This window comes from Grammomys surdaster, unplaced genomic scaffold (assembly GCF_004785775.1).
Source record: "Grammomys surdaster isolate TR1022 unplaced genomic scaffold, NIH_TR_1.0 169, whole genome shotgun sequence".
NCBI classification, from domain to species: domain Eukaryota; kingdom Metazoa; phylum Chordata; class Mammalia; order Rodentia; family Muridae; genus Grammomys; species Grammomys surdaster.
In genome coordinates this window covers 6,660,673-6,686,035 of record NW_021604617.1, presented here as the reverse complement: position 1 = coordinate 6,686,035, position 25,363 = coordinate 6,660,673, and the positions used below count along the sequence as shown (strand labels likewise).

The 25,363-nt window shown below is 45.5% G+C and overlaps 1 protein-coding gene across 1 annotated transcript in view; it reads left to right on the top strand.

Annotated features, from left to right (window-relative positions):
* Positions 1-24,283, top strand: part of Lrfn2 (leucine rich repeat and fibronectin type III domain containing 2) — a 172,543-nt gene extending 148,260 nt beyond the window's left edge. The window contains exon 3 of the mRNA XM_028766748.1: positions 22,988-24,283. Coding sequence (XP_028622581.1) covers positions 22,988-23,954 — 967 coding nt within the window. The 3' untranslated portion in view covers positions 23,955-24,283. The remainder of the gene's footprint in view (positions 1-22,987) is intronic.
* Positions 24,284-25,363: the final 1,080 nt, after the last annotated feature.

Below are 25,363 nucleotides of genomic sequence, written 5' to 3'. Positions count from 1 at the left end.
CCTCCTAATCCTTCTCAAGTAGTGCTGTTCCCTGATGACTAAGCATTTAAATACATGAACCTATTGCGGGGGCATTCTTATTCACGGCCATACTAGGCTATTTAGTGAGACCCTGTTTCAAAATAAAACAAAGCACCAAAACACATTAACAAAGTAGACTAAAAAGGAAGCATTAGAAATTAAAACAAAACAAACAAACAAACAAACAAACTGCAGAGGTCAAGGGTAACTCCTTAAGGCTTTTCATGAAGACTAGATGATCTACCAAAGAAAAATACCTCATATAGAGTCTAAAGAGACTGCTCAGTTGGTAAAGTGCTTGCTTCACAAGAATGAGTACCTGAGTTTGGATCTCTAAGGTTCACATAAAAGCCAAGCATGATGGATGGCTCATGTCTGTAATTCAGCACTGGGATATGGAGCTAAGCTAATTCCTGGCATATTGGCTAAACAGCTTAGCACACGCATGTTTATGCACATATACACCACACAGACACAGACACACACACACACACACACACACACACACACACATACTAGAAAAGAAAGCTCTCCATGTATTATTAACTTGTATTAAGCAGCCACAGGATGTAAGGTTCTTTTAGGATTGTTAATACTAGCCAGAGTAATAACAGTCAAAAAACAAAGTCATTATATTCTCTTCTCTGTGGTCCTAGGGGAGGAAGTAGAAAGAGGTTAGATATTCCATTTAGCCTTATCTGCAAGAAGATAGATGTCCAAAGCTTTGAAGACAATTCTAGGAGGCTATGCTCTCACAGGAGAGGAGGAGCAATCACCAGCACCAATGTTATCCTAGCCTCACTGATCGCATGAGGCACAGCTTTCCAGAGTCTATTTCATTTAGTCCTCCTGGCCATACCAAGTATGAAGGGACGAGAGAACAACACAAAAATCCCTTGAGGTCACACAGTCAGAAAAAGGCAGGTCTGTTGCTACAGATTGACATGGAGACATGAGGGAGGTCCTGGGGTCACTGAAGCACCCTATTTCCTTCCTCTCCCTTAAACTATTATTATCTGTCTGTCTACCTATCATATGTCTATCATCTGTTTATCTGTCTATCTATCTATCTATCTATCTATCTATCTATCTATCTTCTAGTATCTATAAATTATACCATCTCTCTGTCCATCTCTCTATCATCTATCTATCTATCCATCCATCTTCTAGAATCTATCATTTATACTATCTGTCTATCTATCTACCTATCTATCAACCTATCCTCTGTCTATCTATCTATCTATCTATCTATCTATTATCTATCAAACACTTCCTCATTATCACAGGAAGCTGAATAATAAGCATTAATTTGAATCCTAGCCTCTGGCTACGGTTTACAGGAACAGTCTCTGTGGTTTTACTGAGGGAGTTTATGGTGGGAGAGAGAAACCCTAAGAGGGACCCTGGACTTTTTGAAAAAATGCATCTTTCCTCTGAGAAGGAAGAAACCACAGGGGTTGCATGAATGAAGGATCACAGAATGGGTACAGAGGGCTGGATAGAGGAACACACACAGCACAGTATCCAGAAAAACATCTACCTGTCACCTATCCATCACCCTATATGCCTGTCATCTACCATCTTTCTACCCATCTAGAAAGAGGTAACATGGGGCTGGAGAGATGGCTCAGTGGTTAGGAGCACAGACTGATCTTCCAGAGGTCCTGAGTTCAACTCCCAGCAACCACATGGTGGCTCACAACCATCTGTAATGGGATCTGATGCCCTCTTCTGGTGTGTCTGAAGACAGCTACAGTTTTCTCACATACATAAAATAAATAAATCTTTTTTTAAAAAAGAAAGAGGTAACATATATCATCTAATATCCATCTATCCATCAACCTATCTATCATTGTTTATCCATCTATTATTTATTACTGTCTATCCACCTGACTATCATCTATCTATCTATCTATCTATCTATCTATCTATCACCTATCATTGTCTATGTATTCACCTGTAATCTATCTCTCATCTGTCTTGGTCGTCTTTGTTATTCATCTGTTTACTTCAAGGAATACACTATAATTATAGCCTCATAAGTCTGAGGTGAGGAGAACTGGCCTTGCTCAGAATTGTTACCTAGGCTTGAAGTTGTTGCTCACAAGGACATCACAGCCATGTAACAGTGTAGTGTTAAAAGACACCATAGTTCTCTGCTGTGTCAAGGACACACACTGCTCAGGTCAGGGGTGGTTGAGATTCTATGGAGCAGAGCAGAGCTGTACTGTGTTTAATCCAGAATGGCCAGAATAGAGCTGTCGTGAGTGTGACACAGAATGGCCCAGCAAAGAAGTTAGATTCTAGAAGTCCGTGTGAGATGAAGTAAAATTGACCTTGAAGATGAAAGGACTTAGAAAGAGATCCCAGCTCCTCTAATGTAGCTAAAGCACTTATGAATAGAAGAGAGCACCACACAACACATACACACAACACACACACCACACACAGCACACACACAACACACATACAACACACACAACTCACACACACACAACACACACAGCACACACACAACACACACAGCACACACACAACTCACACACAACACACACAGCACACACACAACACACACACAACACACATACAACACACACAGCACACACACAACTCACACAATACAACACACACACAACACACACAACACACACAACTCACACAACACATACACACGATATACATATATAACACACACAATACACACAACACACATACAACACACACAATTCACATACATACAACACACACAACACACATACAACACACACATACAACACACACACATACAACACATACACAACACATACAACACACATACACACACCCACAACACACACACAACACACATACCACACATATACAACACACACAACACAATACATACACACAACACACACACAACACACACATACCACATACAACACACACAACACACACACATACAACACACATACAACACACACACATACAACACACACAACACACACAACATACACACCACATACACAGCACACACACACAACACACACAATACATACAACATACACAGCACACACACAGCACACACACACAACACACACACAATACACACATACAACACACACAATACACACACAATACACATACCACACACACCACACACACCACACACACATACACACAATACACACACCATACACACCACACACACCACATACACCACACACACACAATACATACAAACAACACACATACACAATACACACACACAACACACACAATATGTACACACAACACACATACAGAGGGACTAGCCCATCACAAGAATAAAGTCCCACCAGCACTACCCTGCATAGCTCACAGGTGAGGTTAGCTGAGATGGGACGTTGCTGTCTCTGGGTGGGAGAGGGGCTGTTTCTCGCCTCCCCATGCTCACTGCTCTCTCCTCAGAGGGGTCCCTCTTTTCCTGAATGGACTGGCCCTGGTGATCTAGGAAGCTAGCTTTGTCTCCCTCTTCTGGTCCAGCTCATGCTGCTCCAGTGCAGACATCTCCCTCCTGCAGTCACTGGTGAGTCTGACCCCACGTAGGCTTGATTCCACAGTTGATGAACAGAAGGGAAACAGACCCCAGAGCTGCCCTGTGACAGCCCAAGTATCAGCCATGATCTGGGAGTTTCCAGGGTTCCAGGAGGACCCAGTTAAGTCCCTCCCAGGAATGATAGGGATGTCGGAATAGGAATGTCTAACTAGTGTGACACCGACTCTTTTAGCCCATGACTCTTCTTCAGCAGGACAGCAGGGTTTCTGCGGCATTTACTGTGTAGAACCCTGTGTTCTGATACTAGGATCTCTCAGACATCTGAGCCCCAGAGGTCAGAGACAGTGAGCATGTTAGAGGCTCAGAGAATCTAGCCTGACCCAGATCCATGTCATTAACTGATATCCAAAGGTTCTACCAAACCCCAGGGGAGCTGTGAGCACTGTCTGATGCATGTGGTTCTAGGCCTCATTCCAGAACATTCCAGGTTCTGCCCTCTCACCAGATGGGAAGACCTGACTAATCTCAGGTGACCAAGGAAAACTTTTGCCATGAAAGCTCTTTTGTTATCAGATGTCTTAGATAACCCCAGATACTTCTCTCCACAGATGCACAGGCAAGCCCTGCAGGCAGGCACTGGGAAGACTCATTTGGTCCTCAGCTGGTCTCTGGCTTGCTTCCTATGTGACTGGGGAAGATTGACAGTCACATCTCCCATCATCAGGGTCATTTCAAGGAAAGCATAACATAATGGGGACCTCTCAGAGGGGAGAGCAGTGAATATTGGGAGGGGAAGAACAGCCCCTCCCCCACCCAGAGATACCAACAGCCTGTCTCAGCTAAGCTTCCTCTCTAGTGTGACATGGAAAGTTAAGTGCCCTGCATGTCATTATCTACCCAAGTGACATTCACGAACACTTGTCTCTCAGAGCTGTCAGGAACATCTGTCAGCAGATGAGATGTTGGAACCAGTCCCAGAGAGGGCCTGGGGCATAGCCAGCTCACTACCTATAGCTCTGTGGGACCAGCCAGGCTACAGGCTTGCCTTCACCCTGTGTGTGATGTGTCCAGCATTTCAATGTAGAGACAAGAGGGACCGTGAGGTATGTTGTCCCCCTTGAGGGGACAAACACAGAAGCTCTTTCTGTTCTATCAGTTTCCAGGCTGATGGGACACCTCGCTTCTAGAGTATGGAGCATACAGGTGAGCTGTTCAGGGCTTGGAGTGGATTGCTTAACAAAATCGCTTAAGGAGAGGTTGAGTCTTACTCAGTTTGAAGGTCCAGTCTTTCTGGGTAGAGAAGGCTTGGGGCAGGAATGTGAGGCCCCTGGTCAGATTGTATCAAGTCAGGAAGCCGAGAGAGATGGATGCTGGTACTGAGCTTGCTTCTTCCATATTTCTAAGTCCTGTACCCCAACCCACTGAGTGCTGCTGACTACACTTAGTAAATTGGTCTTCCTGCAGCTTCCTCAGCTCGCCCATTCCAGAAACTTCTTCACAGACTAGCCAGAGATTTGCCTCCTGGATGGTTCTAGAGCTTGCCAAGCTGACAGTCAACACTAACCTTTATGCCTGCTATCTGCACCATCGTGCCCCACCCCCACCCCAGGGAAGGGATGTAAAGATGGAGTCTACACCACCAGGATTCCATCTGGTCACATCTCAGTTCCCTGCTCTCTGCCACCCAGAAAATTAATTTTTGACTTTGGAGACAAGTGGGGAACAAAACAGAATATTTGATTCCTGAAGGGAGAAGGGCATGTGAGGGGCCGGGTTCTCTGCCTGTGCTCAGGACTTGCCTATGTCCCTAGGCAGGCTGGCTTCTCCTGAAGGGGTGCTGAGCACCCACAGATAGAAAGGGAGAAACATGCGTCAACCAAGAAGTACTAGGACCAGTCAGTACTGAGATCAGGGAGTACTGGGACGAAGAAGCACTGGGGCTGGGAAATACTAGAAAATAAGAATTACTGGTGCCAGAACGTACTGAAACAGGGATTATTGAGACCAAGGAGTACTAGCACCAGAAAGTACTGAGTTTAAGAAGTACCAAACCAGGATGTACTTGGACCAAGAAGTACTGAGACCAAGAAGTACTGTCATCAGGAGTTATTGGGACCAGGAAGTACTAAGACCAAGAAGTACTGGGACTAGAGAGTACTGGGACCAAGAAGTACTGGAACCAGAAGTGCTACTGTTGAGGAGCCTCCCCACCTTCCCTTCTAGACAACTTCATCCTGTCTACTTGCTAGGTGGACTCGTGTGTCTTCATTTTCCTAAACCAGGAGAGCTATAAAAGGGACAACAGATTTGACGAGTGATGAGGGTAGAAAGTATATGTTTGCCTGGTCAGAAATGTCTGTCATTCAACTGGAAGTTCCAATGGACACATAGGCGTGACAGCGGTAGACTTTCAAAATCCGCAACAGGCTTGTGCATAGGGAGACACTTCGCAGGGTGCATTGTCAGAGATCCAATCACACACCATGTTCCTATCCTGCCCCTTATACTCTGCTCAAAGGTGATACATCTCAGATTCAAAAGCCTTCCTTGGGGTTGTTGAGAAGTGACCAATTCTCCTTATCATCCATCCCCCTTGCTCTGGAAGAGATTTTTGGCTGGGAACATCGGTGCAGTTACAGTAGCTCTGTAACCTTCTCTCCACCAAAATGCAACTGCTTCGCTCCTAGTAAGAGGAAACCAGCCCTGTGGTATCCATGCATGTTTGAGTTGTATGGGGAAGCATGACATTTAGGCATTTGGACCTCTGTCTGACAGTCTGTAGCGTTGTGCTTCCAACTCAGACGTATTCTACGACCCCTTGGTTGCTGTGTCATCCACCACCATCTACTGAGTTGACACAGGCTGAGCATCTGATGTTCTAGTCCCTAAGGCCGCCCCAGACTGATGAGGTCACAGCCTCATGCCATGGCATACCTGGATGTTTGAATGGCATTGGCCTACAAGAGCATTTGCAATCCATAGCTGGGCCAGGTCCCTGCTATCTGGCGAGAGAGAAACCCAGAGCTCCTGGTCCATCCTTATTGTACCAAGTGCTCCTTTATCTCTGGCTCTGAGACTAGAACTCTGAACTCTCCAAAGAGACAATTTGCAGAGCCTGTGGGAAGAAAGACCCCAGCAGAGCAGCCTGGGAGGCACTTATCTTACCTCTAGGCTGAGTGTGAGCCACCAGTACAAGGATGGGGGTCAGGCAGGAATCTGCTCTCTGCTCTTTCCTGGTTACTTTGGTTTCACTTCAGTTGCTGTGATAAAACAACCTAACAAAAGCAGCTGTAAGGGAGAAAAGGGTTATTCTGGTTACAGTTGCAGGATGTGGTCCCTCTTTGCAGGTAAGTGAAGTCAGAAAATAGTTACTGAGTATCTGGACAAGACCCCTGGGTTGCAACAATATAGCCAAAGGCCTAGTCTTGAAGAAGCTTTCAGGCCTATGAGGGAGAGGAACAGGAGGGAAAGAATTTAAAATACGAGAGGTAGATGTAGCCCATTAAGTACCTGCCTAGCATGCAAAAAAGTCCAGGGTTCAATTCTCAGCACCACGAAAACTGGATATGGTAGTGTGTGCCTCTGATCTTAGCACCCAGGAGGTAGAGGCAGGAGGATTGGACACTCGGGGTCATCTTTAAACTCTTATCTTGAGTCTAATCATCCTGAGCTACATAAAACCTTGTCTTAAAAAACAAAACAATGTTTTAGAGGCTGGAGAGAGGCGCAGGTTAAAAGCATATACTGCCCTGACAGAGGACTTGAGTTTGGTTCCTGACACCCACACTAGGCACCTCACACTAGTCAGTAACTCCAGCTGCTCCCTGGAGCTTCTTCTGCTTCTTCTTCTGGCTTCCAATGGCACCTGCACTCTCAGACACACCCCACCCCACACATACCCCCCCCCACACCCCTTAATATGTGTGTGTGTGTGTGTGTATGAGTGTGTGTGTATGTGTATATATATTTAAAGATATATATCTTTAAATTTTTATTTATTTATTAAATTTTATTTATTTATTTATTTTAATTAATTAATTAATTAATTAATTAATTAATTAAATTTAACATAAAATTTGTTTTTTTCTATATAGGGTTTCTCTGTGTAGCCCTGGCTGTCCTGGAACTGAGAGATCTGCTTGCATCTGCCTCCTAAGTGCTGAGATTAAAGGTGTGTGCTACCACACCCAGTTCTAAAATTATATTTTAAATGTGCACTAGGAAAAACAAAGCAAAGAGACAGCCTCAGGTTATCGTTTTCTGTGGGCAATCAGAGATGGCATCTCAGAGGAGTGGCATGGGGGCAGAGACCTGAAGTGATGGAAACAGCCAGGCGGAGTCAGTGCACACAAATGCCCTTGTGAAGGAACGGGCATGTCCTGTTGGAGAAGCAGCAAGGGCTCCCTGGTATCTAGGGCAGAGTGTCAGGGAGCGAGCTGGGGATGGGGGTGGGGCACAGCACTATATCAGGTAGGACCTCAGAGGCCAGAGCAAGGCTCGGGCTTTATCTTGCAGGAGGAGTAGCCACTGAAGATTTGAAAGCAGAGCAGAGGCATGTTGTGATGAAGGACAGTGGTTATAAAGTACATTCAGGAGAAGATGAATGGAGTAGATTAGTTCTTGATGGGTGAGAGGCCTGCAGTGTCTAGAGAGCCTCTTGTCTCACAGCAAAGGCCACCAGGATGTGATGGAGTAAGCCAGATGTCTCCAGGCAGGGCCATGTTGAGCCTTCTGACAGAGCCCTGGCTATGTTTTTCCCTGCTGGGGAACCTTATTGTGGCCCCTGAAAGACTCCTAATGGGGAGCAGGCACTCTGACTTCTCCGTGTGCAGCTCTGCCTCCCTCTGCACTGCTGACCCAGCTCCTCTGCCTATGTGCCTCACCGTTTTCTCTCCTCCTTTTATTTTTTTTCTCCCTATGACTACAAGACTTTTTACAGGGTCTCATGTAGCTCAGGCTGGCACCCAACTCTCTATGTAGCTAAGGATGACCTTCAAATTCTGGTTCTCCCAATTCTTCCTCCCAAATGCTGGGATGGGAGGCATGTATCATGTATCACTACACCTGCTTTCTGCCATGCTGGAGATGGACCCCCAGGGCCTTGTGTATGCTGAGCAACTGCTCTACTCACTGGGCCACATCCCAGCAGCCCTGGTACTCATTATTTATGATACTGTTTAATTAGCCCATTAGGCAGGCCACAGCACTTCTGACAGCCTTTCACGTTCACTAGAGGCTTAAAGGCTTTCTGTGCTAATATCTGGCCACGGTGACAGAAGCAGCTATTATAGGTATAAGAGTGGCCTGAGATCATGGGCTTGGTGACCTGTTCTATCCCCTGGGACATGTGGACAGAGTGGGCTTTTCAGGTTCTGGTCATGGGGACAGGATCTGAGAAGTTACGATGCTGGTGGGGTGGCAGCTGGCCCTGAACACTTGGGAGATATTTTTACCACTCATCAAAATGCCACCTCGTGCTCGCTGAGCTGATGCCAAGGCTGCTCCCAGCCTGTGCTCATCTCCTCCCCCGGCTTAGACTGTTGCCAAGAAGGTCTGAGTGGAAAAGCTTGGAAAACTCCATGTGGGTGTGGCTGAGAGTCAGCTGTTCTCTCTGCCTCAGGACAGGGACTGGGGAAGCTTCCAGGTGGTGGGCCGTGGCTGAGACTCAGACTCTGCTCTCCTCACCTTACATGTGAGAAGGCTTAGAGGACCCTGTCCCAAACCGTCACAGATCAAAGGACCTGGAATTCTGCAGTTAGAGGTGTCTTGTCTTGTTTTGTTTTGTTTTGTTTTGTTTTGTTTTGTTTTGTTTTGTTTTTCCCTATAATGGGCAGAAAACTGGGAGGGACTGGGGTGATTTCTTTGGGGAATGGACAGTAGAAGAAGCCAAGGCTATGAAGGGCCCAGTGGAACTTTTAGCAGCTGCAGAAAGCAAAGAGTATTTCCTGGACATACGATCAAAAGCCTCAGAGAGCTTGGGTGGGGTGAAGGGAAAAGCCAAGGTCCTTGGTTTCTATCCAGCTCCGTGATCAGCGCAGCCATGTTGGACTTGGTTCTTCTGACTCTAAAATGGGACTCTTTTTTGTTTGTTTGTTTGTTTGCAAGTTTCATAGCCTGAAAAAACAGCCAGAGTAAGAATGAGGCAGTCCAAGCTCATCCACACCAGCCTTCTCCTTTACCCGTCACCCCACCTCTCACGCCTACTATCCACATTGCTGCGGTGGTCCCTGGGTGAAGATAAGCTTGGAGCCAAGCCTAAGGACAGGCCTCACCTAGAGAGATCTGGTGTGTGGTGTGGTGTGTGTGTGTGTGTGTTTGTGTACGTGTGTGTGTTGAGAGGAGATATCTTCCAGAAGGCTCAGCAGTGAGTGGGTTCTCAGATGCAACAAAAGGACCTGGCATGTACCCTAAGCTCATCTCTCGTTTCTGACCTCCTGAGAAAGAGAGTTTGAACCCAGGCCTACTACTTCTCCTAGGACAAGAGAGGATTTGAAGTGTCAGGTGGTTCTGGGGGTGGGGGTTACAGATTACAGGTTTAAGTCAAGGCCGGCGACTCCATTCTCTTTCACACTTTCCTGTTCCCTACTCTCTTCCGTGCTAACACCCCCAGAATTATCATCCACCGCCAGTGGAGATGCCATGAGAAAACAGAGAATGTATGAGCCCAGCTGACTCTCCTGCCATCCACCCACAGAGAAGTAGAAAGTGGGTGGGTACTTCAGAGGAGTCGCGCTTGCACAAGTGGAAGAAGTTTTCAGGCAGTGCTAATGATATCTGAGGAACAAACCTTTGAATTGAGGGCAGAACATGGCTTAGAGGACCTGGAAGAGTCCATCCGAGTCAGGCAGATACAGGTCTTCTCCACGCAGACAGAACTGATGGCAGAGACCTCAGGTGTTCTAATTTATAACTTACTATTTGAGTCACGGCCACACTGACTGCTATCACCACCTCTGAGCAGAGTCAAAAAACCAGGCCATGCCTTGGACCTAACAACAGGCAGACTTGGTGCAGACAGCAGAGAGTAATGGCCTGGCTTCAGCCCTCCAAGAGCCATCTTTTCCCTAGAGTCACATGGTCACAGCTTTTCTATCCCTGGCACCATGGACCAGGCAGACAAGAAGGACTGAGAGTGGAGCCATGAATCTCTGGTGTAAGATTCTGATGCAAGGATGTCTGGAGGACAAAGTAACGGGTAGATCACAGCTGGGCTGTTGACCTTGAGTCTTAAACAAAGCAAAGGATGAAAGGTCATATTTACTCCAGCAAATCCCTGGGAGCTGTGAAATATCAGAGCATGGATAAAGACATCAGTAAATCACCCACTGCCAGAGGCGACTGCTCTTCTCCCAGTCTGTGGTGGGTATCCTGTGGGCAGAAGGGGAGGGAAAGAAGGTAATGGCCTCTGGGGACTCCAAATAAAACTGGCTCTGGGCTTCAGTTGCGTTGAAAACCTTTGAGCTATAGACAGCCCTCAGAGGTAACACCGTCAGCTCCATCTGCCTCACAGAGACATGGCCCTTCCCAGAAGCTGACACTGGCAGCTTCCTCTATTGCTCTCCACCTTGATTTTTGAGACAGTCTCTCTTTAAGCCTGGAGCTCTCCAATTGTCTAGACCAGCTGGCCAATGAGCCCCAGGTACCTCTGTGTCTCTACTCCATGCTGCTTTTTGTACATCTGGTCAACCTGCCGGTGAGCAGGGCATCTACTGAGAGATCAGGAAGGAGCAGAGGTGGTGAAGGACAGGACAAAGTAGATGGGTAGACAAGTTATGGGCCTAGCCACCCTGGACAGCTCCCCTTAAGGCTATGGTTCCAAATGACTCACTCCTTAGAATAGACTCATGGCTGACAACAGGATGCTTTCTCTTGCCTAGTGATCCCTATGGCCAATGAACATGTGCATGTTGTGCACATACACATGCCCCACCCCCCAAGCATATGGGCCAGTGTACACATATTCACACATTATCCTCATATAATTGTAAGCAAGGTTGCAAACACACAGCCAGTGAGTTGTAGAGGATTTAAGCCCAGAGCCCAAGCAGCTTGTGTGTTAAACCTTATGTATATTTGCAGTTGTGGACCTACTGGCATAGACCTCTGTCAGCAATACCCTCCTAACCAGCTCATTCTGGCGATATACTTGCAGCATTCTACAACATCAGAGGTGGCTGAAGCACAGAATGTGAAGGTGACTTACCCCATCTCACACAGGAGTCAGTGATTCAGAGGCTCATTGCCTGGGTCTGAACATGGGATGTTTGATGGGTGGGGACAGAGGATGTTTATCCTCCAGCCTCCTCCCATAGCTCTCTGTGACCACCCCTCCACCCCAAGGTGGGACAGAGATATCTCCCGCTTATTTCTTTTGTCTCTGCAGCCTTGTTTTATCTCTGCCAGCTTGTTTATTTTAGGCAGGGGTGTCTGGGGGGATCAGTAGAAACTCAACAGGGACACATTTTGAGTGGGTTTCTCTTGCCTACCAGTAGAAAAGACATCTCTTCACAGAGTGAGGCAGAGGGCAGGATGCCACAGGAGCCTAGTAACCCCTATAGCAGCTCCAGTCAGTGCCCACCGTCATCCATGCTCAGTATCCTCATTATAAAATGACAGCTCGTATCTGAGGGTATTCACATGAGTGCTGTATGCTTGGAGGCTAGAATCAGAGCAGGCTTCCCCAGTGCTTCTTGAGGGCAGGAAGCCATGTTAGCATCCATCCATCCATCCATTCATCTATCTATCCATCCATCCATCCATCTATCCATCCCAAAAGAATGTTGCATCTTAGTGAGCAGACCACGGCATAGGATTTGAACCTGACCTTCAGATAGTCTCCATCTTGGCTGTTTTACAGTATACATTCTTTGGGGTATGTGTGTGCATGTATTTTGGTTTATGTGTATAAGAGTATATATGTGTTTGACTGTGCATTCACTTATGTGTATGTGCCTGTGGAGATCAGAGGTCGACTTCAGTTGTCCTTCCTCAGAAGCACCATTCAACTATCTTTTTAATAAGATTTGTCCTTATTTTTTTATTTCCGTATATAAATGTATAATATGTATGTCACATGTATGCTGGACACTCTGTAGCATCCAGAAGAAGACACTGGATATCTGGGATCTGATGTTGCAGGTGGTTGTAGTCACCCAGCAAGAGTGCTGGGAACCAAACCTGAGCCCTCTGTAAGAGCAGCAAGCACTCATAACATTCAGGCACCTCTTCAGCCCCTCTTCTTTTTTATTTCTGCAAAAGGGTCTCTGAATGGTCTGGAACTCGCCCTTTTGGCTATACTGGCTAACTAGCAAGCCTCATACCCAGCTTTAAAAAACTTACCTGTTCTGAGAACTGAATCCAGATTTCAGATCTTGGCTAAACATCAACCTACTCCTGTGAGATTTTGAGCAAGTCACCTCCCTTCAACAAGCTTTGGTTTCTTCATTGGTTCCTAGGGATAGATGATAGTTCCCCTTCCCTACACATAGGATTGCTAAAAGGATTAAATTAACATGTACAAAATATTCAGAATAGCTTCAACATTAGTAAGCATCAATAAATGTCCATAGGGACCATTAGGTGTGTATTTTTTTCTCTGTGAGTTGTTGTGAAATAGTCTGCTTTAACACTAAAATGTGCTTCCTGGCAAGCTCTAAGTCTATAGATGCTCTAACTCTACCCTGATGCTCAGGATAACACAGCACCGCTATTCTTTGGTATATGAAGACAACCGATTACAGGGAACCTCTCTAACACACTCAAATTCACATTCAAGTGCTTCATAGGCATGCAACCAGCACAGGGCCTCAGCACATTGTAACTCCTTCCTACACACCTCTTTAAATACTGAAAACAATGTCAATATTGTTGAAATAAATGGAGAGCTGCTTGTTTCAGGAGTATTGACATACATATATGTGTGTGTGTGTGTGTGTGTGTGTGTGTGTGTATACATGTACTTATACATACACATATACATGATTTTCAAAAGTGGCTCAGTGGACAAAGAGTTTGTCTTGCAAGCATGAATCTCTGAGTTTGGTTTCCATTATCCATGTAAAAAGCAGAGTAAATAAGAGTGTGTGTATATGTGCACTAGCAGGACAGAGACAGGGGACCCCTGAGTTTTCAGGCTACTCTAGCCAATCATTGGACTCCAAGTTCAATGAAGAAACTATGGCTCCAAAAATATGGCTCTGGCCTCCATATGCACTTGAAAGATGCACATGCACACAGCTAAACATGTTCACACACATATTTCAAACACAGAGACAAATATAGACAGCACAACAGGCATATATATTCAGAAACTTTTGTTCAAATAATTCTAGGGCCTAATACATTGAATTTGGTGATGCCACACATGCAGATACAGAGGGCTGAATGGCTTGTCACACTGGCCAGCCACTTTTGACTGAGTGGAACTTGAGAAAGTGATCTATTCACTCGGGGCTAAGTTTCTCCATCTGTGATTACCACTGCATAGACTAGAGATGCTGTTTGATACAAGCCGTGTGTAACTGTCACATGGTAAGAACTTGGTGAGTGTGCACATGTATGCCACTGAACCAGCCCCAGTTTCTTTCTACCAGGGAAGGAAACAACCCACTTTGAGGCTCATGGGCCTACATGATGCTGGATGACAGGCTATCTGCTTTTGTTTAATGGGATTTTGTTTATTATGGGAGTAAGATGTAGAGGCTATCCAGAATGGGTTGTAGACGTGGGGCTGTGAAGCTGGATGACACACATGCAAAAGCAAGAAGGGAAGCAGGTCGTCAACAGGACCTCACTAAATGAGTGTTGCAGCTCAATAGGCAACAGTGGTATGTCTCTGATGGAGGGAGACAAGCTTCTGAAATGGCTGGTTCTTGGGAGCTGGAGATGAGACTGAAAGAACTATGAAGATAAAAGAGGGGGCTGATAACTTAAAACAGGCAAGGGTTACCCTTCAGACATAGACTACTCACTTCTGCTAACACAAACCCACATTTATCCTTGTTTTGGTCACTGACAAATGAGAGACTTTTCAGATCTCCTCATCTTACCAGGGAACCGTATAAGGCAGGGAAATCTCACTGTTTCAGCAGAACAGTGCAATACTATTTAACACCCTGAGCTTTCTACCATCCCGCATGTCACACTAGTAAAGACACTTGCTTTTGATTATTGTCCTCCAGACAGCCAAGGTAAATCCCTACACAGACTAGTGCAGAACAGAAGGAACATGTTGGTGATGCATCCCTGCTCTTAAATGTCTGCCACGTATGACTTCCTCCCATTTGTTTGCCAAAATGTAACACTTAGACTTAGCTGCAAGGGATTCTGGGAAATACGAATGGAGATGAGAGACCTTATATATTAGTTACTTGACTTGTTATGGTGCTAAGATACCCCCAAAAGGACTTTAGAAAGCAAGGGTTTATTTTGGCTCACAGTCTGAGAGTTTAGGTAGGCCCTCAGGAAGGTGAAGGCAGAGTGATAGGAGAATAAAATGGCTGGTTATGTTTTGTCTGTAGTCAGAAACCAGAGGAGGGGGACAGCTGGTACTCATCTTTTTTCCCTTCTTTATTAGTTTGGGATCCCAACCTATGGGTTGGTGCTGTCCATATTCTGGGCAGATTTTCCCTCCTCAGTTATTCTTCTAGAAAAATTTTCTACAGTTACAGAATGTCTCCTTGGTGTCTTTAAATCCTGTAAAGTTGACAGTGGGGTTAACCATTATAGCATGAAACCGGAGAGTGAGTTATTCAACCTAAAGGCTTGACCTATTCTTGGAGGCAAACTGTGTCCTTGGGAAGTAGTAGACACAACATGGCATAGTTTATAAGAAGTCAGTCTATAAGAACATCAGAGGACTAGATATGTTGGTGTAAGCACAGATTTTTTTGCAACCTACATTTAATAAAAGTTCAACCTCTCTTCTAGCCCACCACCCAGCAGAGGTAGTAGAAGAGAAAAGTTATTAGGACATGGGGGAAGTGGACTTGTTCAGCAATAGTTCTTGGTGGGTGAGCTTGATCTTTTTTGGGCAGCAGTTCAGTCCTATAGCAAACACCAAATACAAAATAGCAGCCACAGTCCAGTTCTTTCAGCAAGCAGACACCAGGAAGCTATAGTTCAATTCTGAAGAAACCAGCAGGATCAACCATAGGCCTGAAGTGAGACTGCAGAAACATCAGGCTGCTACCAGAATGTCACGAGCAGTACTTGGGCAAGTTTCTCTCAGTGTCAGAGTTATCACAATTGAGCTCAACAATGCTATGTAAGGCGAACCAATACATGCATGTCTTTAGAGAAGAATAGTGAAGTGGAGCAAACCAAACCAAATCTCAGTGCTTGTCCCTCACTGTCTGTGGGGTCATAGTTATACTCCTTCATCTTGGGTCCTTTTACGTGTTTGCTATATCAAAACATCCTTTCACCCGTGTCTGCTTCAGTAAAATGGTCTTTTTTTGTGTTTGCTTTAGCAAGACATCCTTCCACCTGTGTGCCCCAGCAAAACATCATTTGCCATAACTAACTTTCCAAAAAACTAGAAGTTTCCAGTTTCATTTGGGTGAGGGGGCAGAGTAGTGACTGATATGACTAGAGTTCTATGTACCATACCAACACACACACACCACACACATACACACACACACACACACACACACACAGAGAGAGAGAGAGAGAGAGAGAGATTCACACATACAGAGACACATATACATACACACATAGAGAAACACATATATGTGTACATATATGTACACACACTTAATCACAATGACACTTTTCAGCTACACTGACAACACCCCACATAATTTTATCTTTCACATAATGTTTTACCTACACACATGCTCATAGATACCAAACCCATATACATGTATACACAAAAGAACTTCAGATGCCCACGTAGTAATCCCCAAGAGGGGAAAATGTACTTTCCTGAAAAGATCTCCCCAGACACATCCAGGGTCTGAAAGATCACAATGAGCAAGAGGGAGAGAGAGAGAGAGAGAGAGAGAGAGAGAGAGAGAGAGAGAGAGGAAGAGGATTGAATCAGCCATTTAGGCCTGTTTTTTTTTCTTTTGATAAGTACTGGGTTTATGTTTCAAATTGTGCCTTAGAACATTTGAGTTTAATTAAATATAATACTTTGGAGCATCTTAATTTAAAATAGTTCATACTTTCAGCTAACAGGGATGCTATCAGGGTAAATGCTTTTTTTTTTTTAAGTGGGCTAGAGAGATGGTTGAGTAGTTAAGAACACTAGATGCTCTTCCAAGAACCTGGTTTCAATTTCTCAGCATCTACACAGCAGCTCACAATTGTCTGTAATTCCAGTTCCAGTGGCTCCAACACCCTCACACAACATGCGAGCAGGCAAAACACCAGTGCACATTAAAAACAACAACAACAACAACAACAACAACAACAGCAAAACAACAATACTTCAAGACTTCAGAACTATGTTTTCCACAGACAGAGACATGACCCTACTGGGTGTTAACTGCTGTCTTTTGACCCAGGCCCCATTCTTCCCTGCATACTTGATTTATATTCTGGAAGGCCAGTCAATGTGATCATGGAATCTGACTTCAGTCAAGTTCCCCAGGGCGAATAACAGCAGAAGGTTGTGGGCGTGGCACTGAGATATTGGGTATTTTATTCATTTGTTCCCCACCTTCTGTGGTTCTCCCGGAATCTTCTGTTTATTAGCCAAATTCTATAGGCTTTTTTATCTCAACAAGGTGTGATATTTTTCTTCTTCTAGAGAACCTTCAGCAATATTTAGCAACTTTTTAGTTTGTCAGGGCTTAGAGTATAATACCTGATACCTCAGGGCTAGAAGCAAGGAATGCTGTCAAACATTTTATAAAGTGAAAAGAAACATACCACCCCATTCTAGAACTTATCAAGGTTGGTAGGGGGAGAACTAGAATATCCATAATGCTGAAGGATGTTAAGAAGCCATTTTCTAAATTAGTGACTCTGAGAGCACTCCCTAAGAAGGACTCACTTTGCTTCTTCTTAATTCGTTGCAGACCGAGGATTTTAGGAGACTATAATCAGAATAAATTCTTAGAAAACCTATCATATGCTTGTATGTGACAGCCAGTGCTAAATTGATGTGAAACTTATTCTTAGTTTTTGTGTTGTCTGATCATTGAGCAGGGACAGACATTATGGAGATCAGCATCCATTTGTAGACTGTTCTTATATGATTGTCTCTCCTTCCTGGAGCAGCGAGGTGTGACAGCTTGGCTGATCTTGGACATGGTTATTGCTATTACATTTTGGTCCTCTGCGCCCTGACTGCCCTTTTTGAAATGAATCAGTCCTTTTAGACAGTCTTTGTTTCCCTATGTAATAGATTCTTAAACTTCTTAAACTATTATCACTGAGAACCCCTTACTGATCAAGAAAGTCACATGCTTCCAGGTATGTAGGTCTATGGAATAGACGTACAGTTCAAAGACTTATTGATAACAGGCCATCAAGAAATTGACTTTTTAACAACTCTTTGGTATACATGTAATTTTACCATGTGTTGAAGAGCAATGCAAATTTGCATACTAATGAGACGGCTTGTTTATTTTTAAATAAAGAATTAAATCTTGGCTGAATATTTGATACTGAAGGGTGTGGAGTATCTTCAACATTTTTCAGAGTTGATTGATATTTTGATTTTGTAATCTACAATACTGAGAATGCCACTTTGCATAAATACATAATATAAAATGGCAGAAGGATATTTATGGCCATTTCAAAAGAAATTGACAGAAATTCTGTCCTAATCCTAAGCCAAAAAAAAAATTAACTTGAATTTGTGTAAAACTCAAGCCAACAACTCAAACAACAGTTTTTAAAATCAAACACAATACAAATCCAAAGATGTATAATTTGATACTTATATCCTAGGCAAGGGTGGGAGGAAAATAGTAAGTTTGCTTTCTATATTTAAACCAGTATGTTTCTATAGAGGCAGAACTCTCTGCAAGTACAGTTAAAAAAACACTAAAATATACAATAGTCTAGTCTGAGGTGTTTCAGGCAGAGTTTTTTGGCTTTGGTTGGTATGACATCACAGATAGTAGAATGTGTACACATTGGGTATTCAGAAACAAGGCTTCAGTGACATGTGATACAGCATAGGTACATGCTGTCAGAAACACACTGGATACACTGTGCATTTGACCTTGAATTAATCTGAGGCTAGTACATGTTCAGAAATATTCAACTATTTCTGAAATGTTTATGACAACCATGGTTAGTTACCTGTTACATGATCCTATAGAGTAGCCATGACTTGTAATTTAAAGAATCACTGATATTTTTTAGTTATGTATGTGTGTCTATGTGTTACTATGTACACATGACTGTAGTTACTGTGAAGTCCAGAAAAGGGCACTGGACCTGCTGGATCTGGAGTTTCAAGCAGCTGTGGTCCACACCATGTGGCTGTTGGAAAATGAATTCAGATCCTCTACAAAAGCACTATGTACTCTTAAGTGCTTAGTTCTAGATCGTGCCTTCTGCCACTACAGTCTCTAACTGACTTGGGATGCTCTTACCTGAGCAAGAAAAGTTAGTCGGTTTATAAGGGGGTGGGTAAAAATATAAGAGGTAGCCTAGGTTGCAATCTCTGATGAGGAACTTGATGGTCACTTGTGAATCACAGGTAGCTCTTGACCATTGTAAAATATCTCGGGAGCTAAATTTTTTTACATCCAGGTCTCAAATTGAAGAAGCCCAAATGCCCATGTGGAGCTGGAAAGCTTGTGAAGCTATCTGATGGATGAGGTGTAGGCAGGAATGCACAAGGAGCCCAGGATCCTGGAATTGCTTCAAGGATGACTGAATAGCTTTTGATAAGGGGGTATGAAGTGGTATCAAAAAATTTATAGGTAGGAGATGGGCTCTGTTTAAAGCTCTTAATTTTGATTAGCATTCATTTTACATGGCTTTCTTGTGCAGTTCAACTACCGGATGCCTGAAGACAGTTATGGGGCTAGGAAGACTTCTCAATCATTAAATCTCTTATTTTGAACTGTAGTCCTGAGTTCAGGCCACAGAAACTACATGAAAAGCTCAGTGGGAGATGAGACCAGAATCCCTGGGGCTTGCCGAGCAGGCATCCTAGCCTAACTAGTGCTCTCTGTGCTAAGGAGAGATGTTATTTCAAAAAGTCAAGATGGACAATCCACCTTAGAAACAATGGCTCACATCTGGCCTACACACACACACACACACACACACACACGTATATACATCTGTACATCTTGGTCCTAGCTCTGTCATTTCTCCAAATGGAAAGTGCCAAGAGGGTAGTTTCCTCCCTCTCTAAGTGGGAGTAATGAAAATGGGGACAAGGATGGGGACAAGGAATAACTTCCTTTGAGGTGACAAGAGATTGAATGAATCTATGTGTGTAAAACCTCCAAGTACACAGAGGCGCAATGAGAACTGTTGCTAGTTCTCATTGAGGTTGCTACTGAGAACAAACAAACTTGGTTCTGCCATCTGGGCTCTCTGATCTCTCTCCTTTCCCCCACCCTACCCCCCTGTGTGTGTGTGTGTGTTTGTGTGTCTGTGTACATGCATGTGTTGTATGCACAGATTCCTAGGTAGGCCAGAAGAGGGTGACAGATGCCCTGGAGCCGAAGTTGCAGGCAGTTACGAGCTTTCTGACATGAGTGCTGTGAACTGAACTCAGGTCCTCTATTGGAGCAGCAAGCTCTCTTTACTACAGAGTCAACCCTCTTACTACCCCGCCCCCGCCACTACAGTTGCTGCTACTGACAACATAGGCATTTATGTTTCCCAAGAAAACACAGCTAACCTCAGACTGACTTCCAGACTCATGATCCTATGTCCCACAGCTGCTAGGGTGAGACACATCAAGTGTGGAAATTCATGCTACATAGCAGATGTCCCAGGCACAGGGACACGATCCCCCTCTCAGGAGTGTCCTCTTGCAGTACCCACAAGCCAGTGTGACAATTTAGTGATCGAGTCACCACAGTTCGTAGCTGCACTACCTGGCCTGGGTCTGGCTCTACCTCCCCATCTGCAACGTGAAGATCATGCCAGCCATCCCTGAAGATCTGAAGAACAAACAAGGAGCACATCAGGTTGCCTAGCTTACAGTTACCAGTGGGCTCTGTTCTTACTGGGATCAGTATCATATCTCTGACTGGCACCCCTGGACCCCAGAACAGCTGGTGGACCTCAGTATCTTCTTCAATCCTGTAGTCCTGCTCATATACTTGGATCCTGCCCAGCAGATAACTAAACAGTCTGGGAATCTTGTAGGTGGTTATGAACCAGAGGACTCTGAGGAGTGTGCCTGAGAAACAACTTGAGGTCAGTGAGGACTTAAAACAACAACAACTTTATTTATAGCCTGGCAAGATGGCTTGATGGGTAAAGACACTTGCCCCAAGGCCTGACAACCTAAGTTCAATTTCTGGGTCTCACATGGTAGAAGGAGAGAACAAACTCTGGCCTCCACGCATGCTTCATGACATGCATGCAGGCATGCATCACCCTCTCCACACGGAAAATAAATAAATAAATAAATAAATAAATAAATAAATAAATAAAGTATAATAAAAAGAATTTCTTTTAGAACCACTGGTTCATTTGTGTGTGCATGCTCATATGCAATGGCACATGTATGAAAGCAGGAAGAAAACTCTGGAAAGTTGAATCTCCATTATGAAGACTCCAGGGTGGTGAGACAAACTCTTTTGCTCACTGAGCCATCTTGACATCCTCCTATCGATAAAAATTTTTTTTCATTAAAAGGAGAAAACATATTCCCATATCTGTCAATGAGTGAGGGATAGTCCTATTTATGTAACCTTTGGCAAACCATCTATCTTCTCTGTACCTCGGCCATTTCTCTCTACCCTGTGAATTAAGAATACAGTTACTGTCTCTCTAAATGGTCATGGTATCCAGATAAAGAGAAGGCTACAAAGTCTCAGACAGACCTAAAGTGATCTGCAGGGCCTCGCTGGCCAGCAAGGGCAAGGATGGAAGCCCCTGGGGCTGTATCCTTATAGGTTGTCAATAACTGTCAGCTTCATCCTCATCATAGGTTCTCGGATGGAAGTCTTCAGGCGTTGGTATTTCATATTTGATATCTTAATTATGTTGCTTGGCTCTGAGCTTAAGGAACTAGGGGAGGGGGGTTAAGGAGCCATTTTCTTCACAAGGGACCAGGGAGTGGAAGGCTTTAGAGGTGGAGAAGTGGGTATACAAAAGCTGGAGTGGTTTCCCTTATGCCTAGGTTGACCTCTCTACAGGATTGCCTATGGAGCAGCCCAGAGTTCATCTCTGGGCACAGCAGAAGCCAGATGCCATGGCAAAGGTCTTAGAGCTTTTTTTCCAAGTCTCTAAAAGGTTCATTCAGGAGCTCTCAAGCAACCACAGACAAGCTCCCTTGTGGGGTCATTGCTACCTACCCATTCTTCCTCTAAGGAGGACAGACCAAGCAAGAATGTTTTAGCCCAGGAACTCTGCTAAAGGTCCCATGGATGAGCCAGTTTACAAGCTGGATGTGACATGATTTGAATGCAGAGTGCTTGTCCCCTTGGGTGTCAGGGTGGCTTCCGGGGCTTCACTGGGTCACTACCCCCCCCTCCAAGCAGCATGCTACCTTTCCGCTACATGTTTTGTCATATTAACACCAACAACCTGAAAACAGAAACTGTTCCCTCCTCAGCAGGAAGATCCTTGTAGGTGAGAGGTCCTGGATGCAGGCTCAGAGTAGGACCTGGGCTCTGATTCTCACAACGAAGGCCCAGAGAGATCTCCGGTATCTCTGATGCCCTATAGTGTTAGGAGATGGGTGGAGGGAAGTTAGTAACAGATGTGGGGGAAGGGCAGACAACTCACTAATTCCTGAGTCTTCCTGCCTCTAACCTCTTCCTTCCCAGGTGCCTTTGTTCCCTTCTGTGACCCACCTCATCCCCTCTGCCACCGCCTCTGTCCCATGTCTAGAGGTCCCCCACCATCTATATACTTGCAAATGTCGTTTTACACCCCTCCCCCACCTTTGCATTCATTGCTTTAATTTCTGGATCTTTTTGGCACTTACTTAATCAGACCTGGAGAGGATACTCTCCATCTTCCTCCTTTCTCTGACACGCCATCCCAGAATATTTCTCTCTTGTCTTTTCTTTCACCCCAACAGTCTCCTGGATCTTCCAGATCACCTGTCTTTGCTTCACTGATTTCTATGCCACACTCATAACTCTTGACTCTTCCTTCCCTCCTCTTTCCTCTCCTTTCTCCTTTCCTCTCTCCTACCTCCTTCACTGTTTATTTGTCTCTCTTTTCCAGTCTCGGCCATCTTCTCAGCAGGCCTACACAGTGTTCCTATTACTCTACATCTGCCTGGGGCTTCTCCCCACCACTCTACCCTCTCTTATTCTCTGTGTCTGCCTCTCTCCCCAGGATGATCCCAGCCTCTAACAAAGCCTTCGTGGTCAACAACCTGGTGTCCGGAACAGGCTACGACTTGTGCGTACTGGCCATGTGGGACGACACAGCCACGACGCTCACAGCCACCAACATTGTGGGCTGCGCCCAGTTCTTCACCAAGGCCGACTACCCACAATGCCAGTCTATGCACAGTCAGATCCTGGGGGGCACTATGATTCTGGTCATCGGAGGTATCATTGTGGCCACACTGCTGGTCTTCATCGTAATCCTCATGGTGCGGTACAAAGTCTGCAACCACGACACCCCAGGCAAAATGGCAGCCGCCACTGTCAGCAACGTGTACTCGCAAACCAATGGGGCTCAGCCTCCTCCTCTGGGTGGAATACCTGTTGGCCAGCTTCCTCAGGCACCACCCAAGGTTGTGGTGCGGAATGAGTTGATGGACTTCAGTACAAGCCTGGCTAGGGCCTGTGACTCTTCTTCCTCCAGCTCCCTGGGCAGTGGGGAAGCTGCAGGGCTGGGCAGGGGTCCCTGGAGGCTCCCACCCCCAGCTCTTCGTCCCAAGCCCAGCCTTGACCGCTTGATGGGAGCTTTTGCCTCCCTGGACCTTAAGAGTCAAAGGAAAGAAGAACTTTTAGACTCCAGGACTCCAGCAGGCAGAGGGGCAGGGACATCAGCCAGGGGCCACCACTCAGATCGAGAGCCACTGCTGGGGCCCCCGGCTACCCGAGCCAGAAGCCTTCTCCCTTTGCCCCTGGAGGGCAAGGCCAAACGAAGCCACTCTTTTGACATGGGGGACTTTGCGGCTGCAGCTGCGGCCGCTCCTGGTGGCTACAGTCCCCCTAGGCGGGTCTCAAATATCTGGACAAAGCGCAGCCTGTCTGTCAATGGCATGCTCTTGCCCTTTGAGGAGAGTGACCTGGTGGGAGCCCGGGGGACATTTGGCAGCTCAGAGTGGGTAATGGAAAGTACTGTGTAGCCAGGGAAGGGGTACCCTCCCTCCTACCCTCTAAGTGGGAGAGGAAGGTGTCAGAGGCAGCACTGGCAAGTGTTTGTGGAGTTTCCATGGTGATGTTTACATCCAGGGACAATCTTGTCTCCCTGTCAACAGCCTCATGTCCTTCTGCCCAGCCACACCCCCTTCCCCATGTCACCTTCCCAGGCCTGTCCCCACCACCCAGCGGGGTGTGCTCAGGGAATGGGACTCGCTCATGTGTCAGACTGAGCCCTGAGTGTTTGGAGAGGCGAACAACTGCCTTTCTATTCACAAATGTAGCGACAAGCAAGTGGCTTCGGATTGCTTATGGATCCAGTGTTGTTTTGATTTCTTAATTTATTTTTCCATTTCCCAGACTCCTCTTCATTCTTCTGGATAATTGAGAGTGTCCTCTACTTCTGAAAGTGTGTGCCCAGCAGGCTGGAGGGTGAGATGAGAGAAAGTCTGTGTGTGTGTGTGTGTGTGTGTGTGTGTGTGTGTGTGTGTGTGTGTTGGGGGGGAGTACGTAATTATTGCAAATCAACAATACTGTGGGTATATTGTGGAACCACCTACCCAGAGACCCTATAACCCCTGGCCAATCCTATAGCCTGCTCTGGGATGTGTAAATAACCTAGTTTACTTTGGTTCCTAGACACGACACCCAGCCCAGCACAAAGACTAAGTTAGAACGCTAACCCAGAGTTGCAGGTTGGGATTAAGAAAGGGTTTCCTGGTGTATGACAGAATGGATCTTATTCTGAGGAGGCTGCCCCTTTTCCTGGGAATCTGCAAGAGCCTCTGCTAATCAGAAGCACTCTTGGGCAAATGAATGAGGCTCTAGGAGGGCCCTTTAGACTCTAAGTCTGGTTCCTGGAGCCGTGAGAACAGGCCACCAAATGGCATGGGAAATAAAAAGGCCCTTTCTTGTTTTGAACCTTGGTTTCCCACCTGGAAAAGCCCTTGGAAGGATCTAGAAGGCTTCCAAACATGAATTAGGTCTTCCCAACTCTAGATGTATGATGTATACTGGAGTGGAGGGAGGGACCCAAGCCACTAGAACAGTCCCAACTCTCCCCTGGCACAACAGAAATGTGCAAGGAGTCTGAAACAGAAGCTGAACCTTCTTAAAAGCATTTCTTCCAGAGCTTGGGAGGTATCTGTGGTCAACTCATCCTTAAGTGGTCCTCCCTTTCTCCAGAGCATGAAGTTTGCCTAATGTGACCAAGCCAAAATGGAGGCCAAGCCTACTTACCTCCTGAGAAAGTTTCTTTTAGATTCCAGGACCCCAATCCCCTCTCCCCCAATTGCCCCCCATAGGGTAATTCTGAGTGCAGAGTTTATACCTTGCAGACGTTGGTTCGGGGTGCTCATGTTGGAGTGTGTAAGACTGTGTGGGGGGGTTGCCTTCT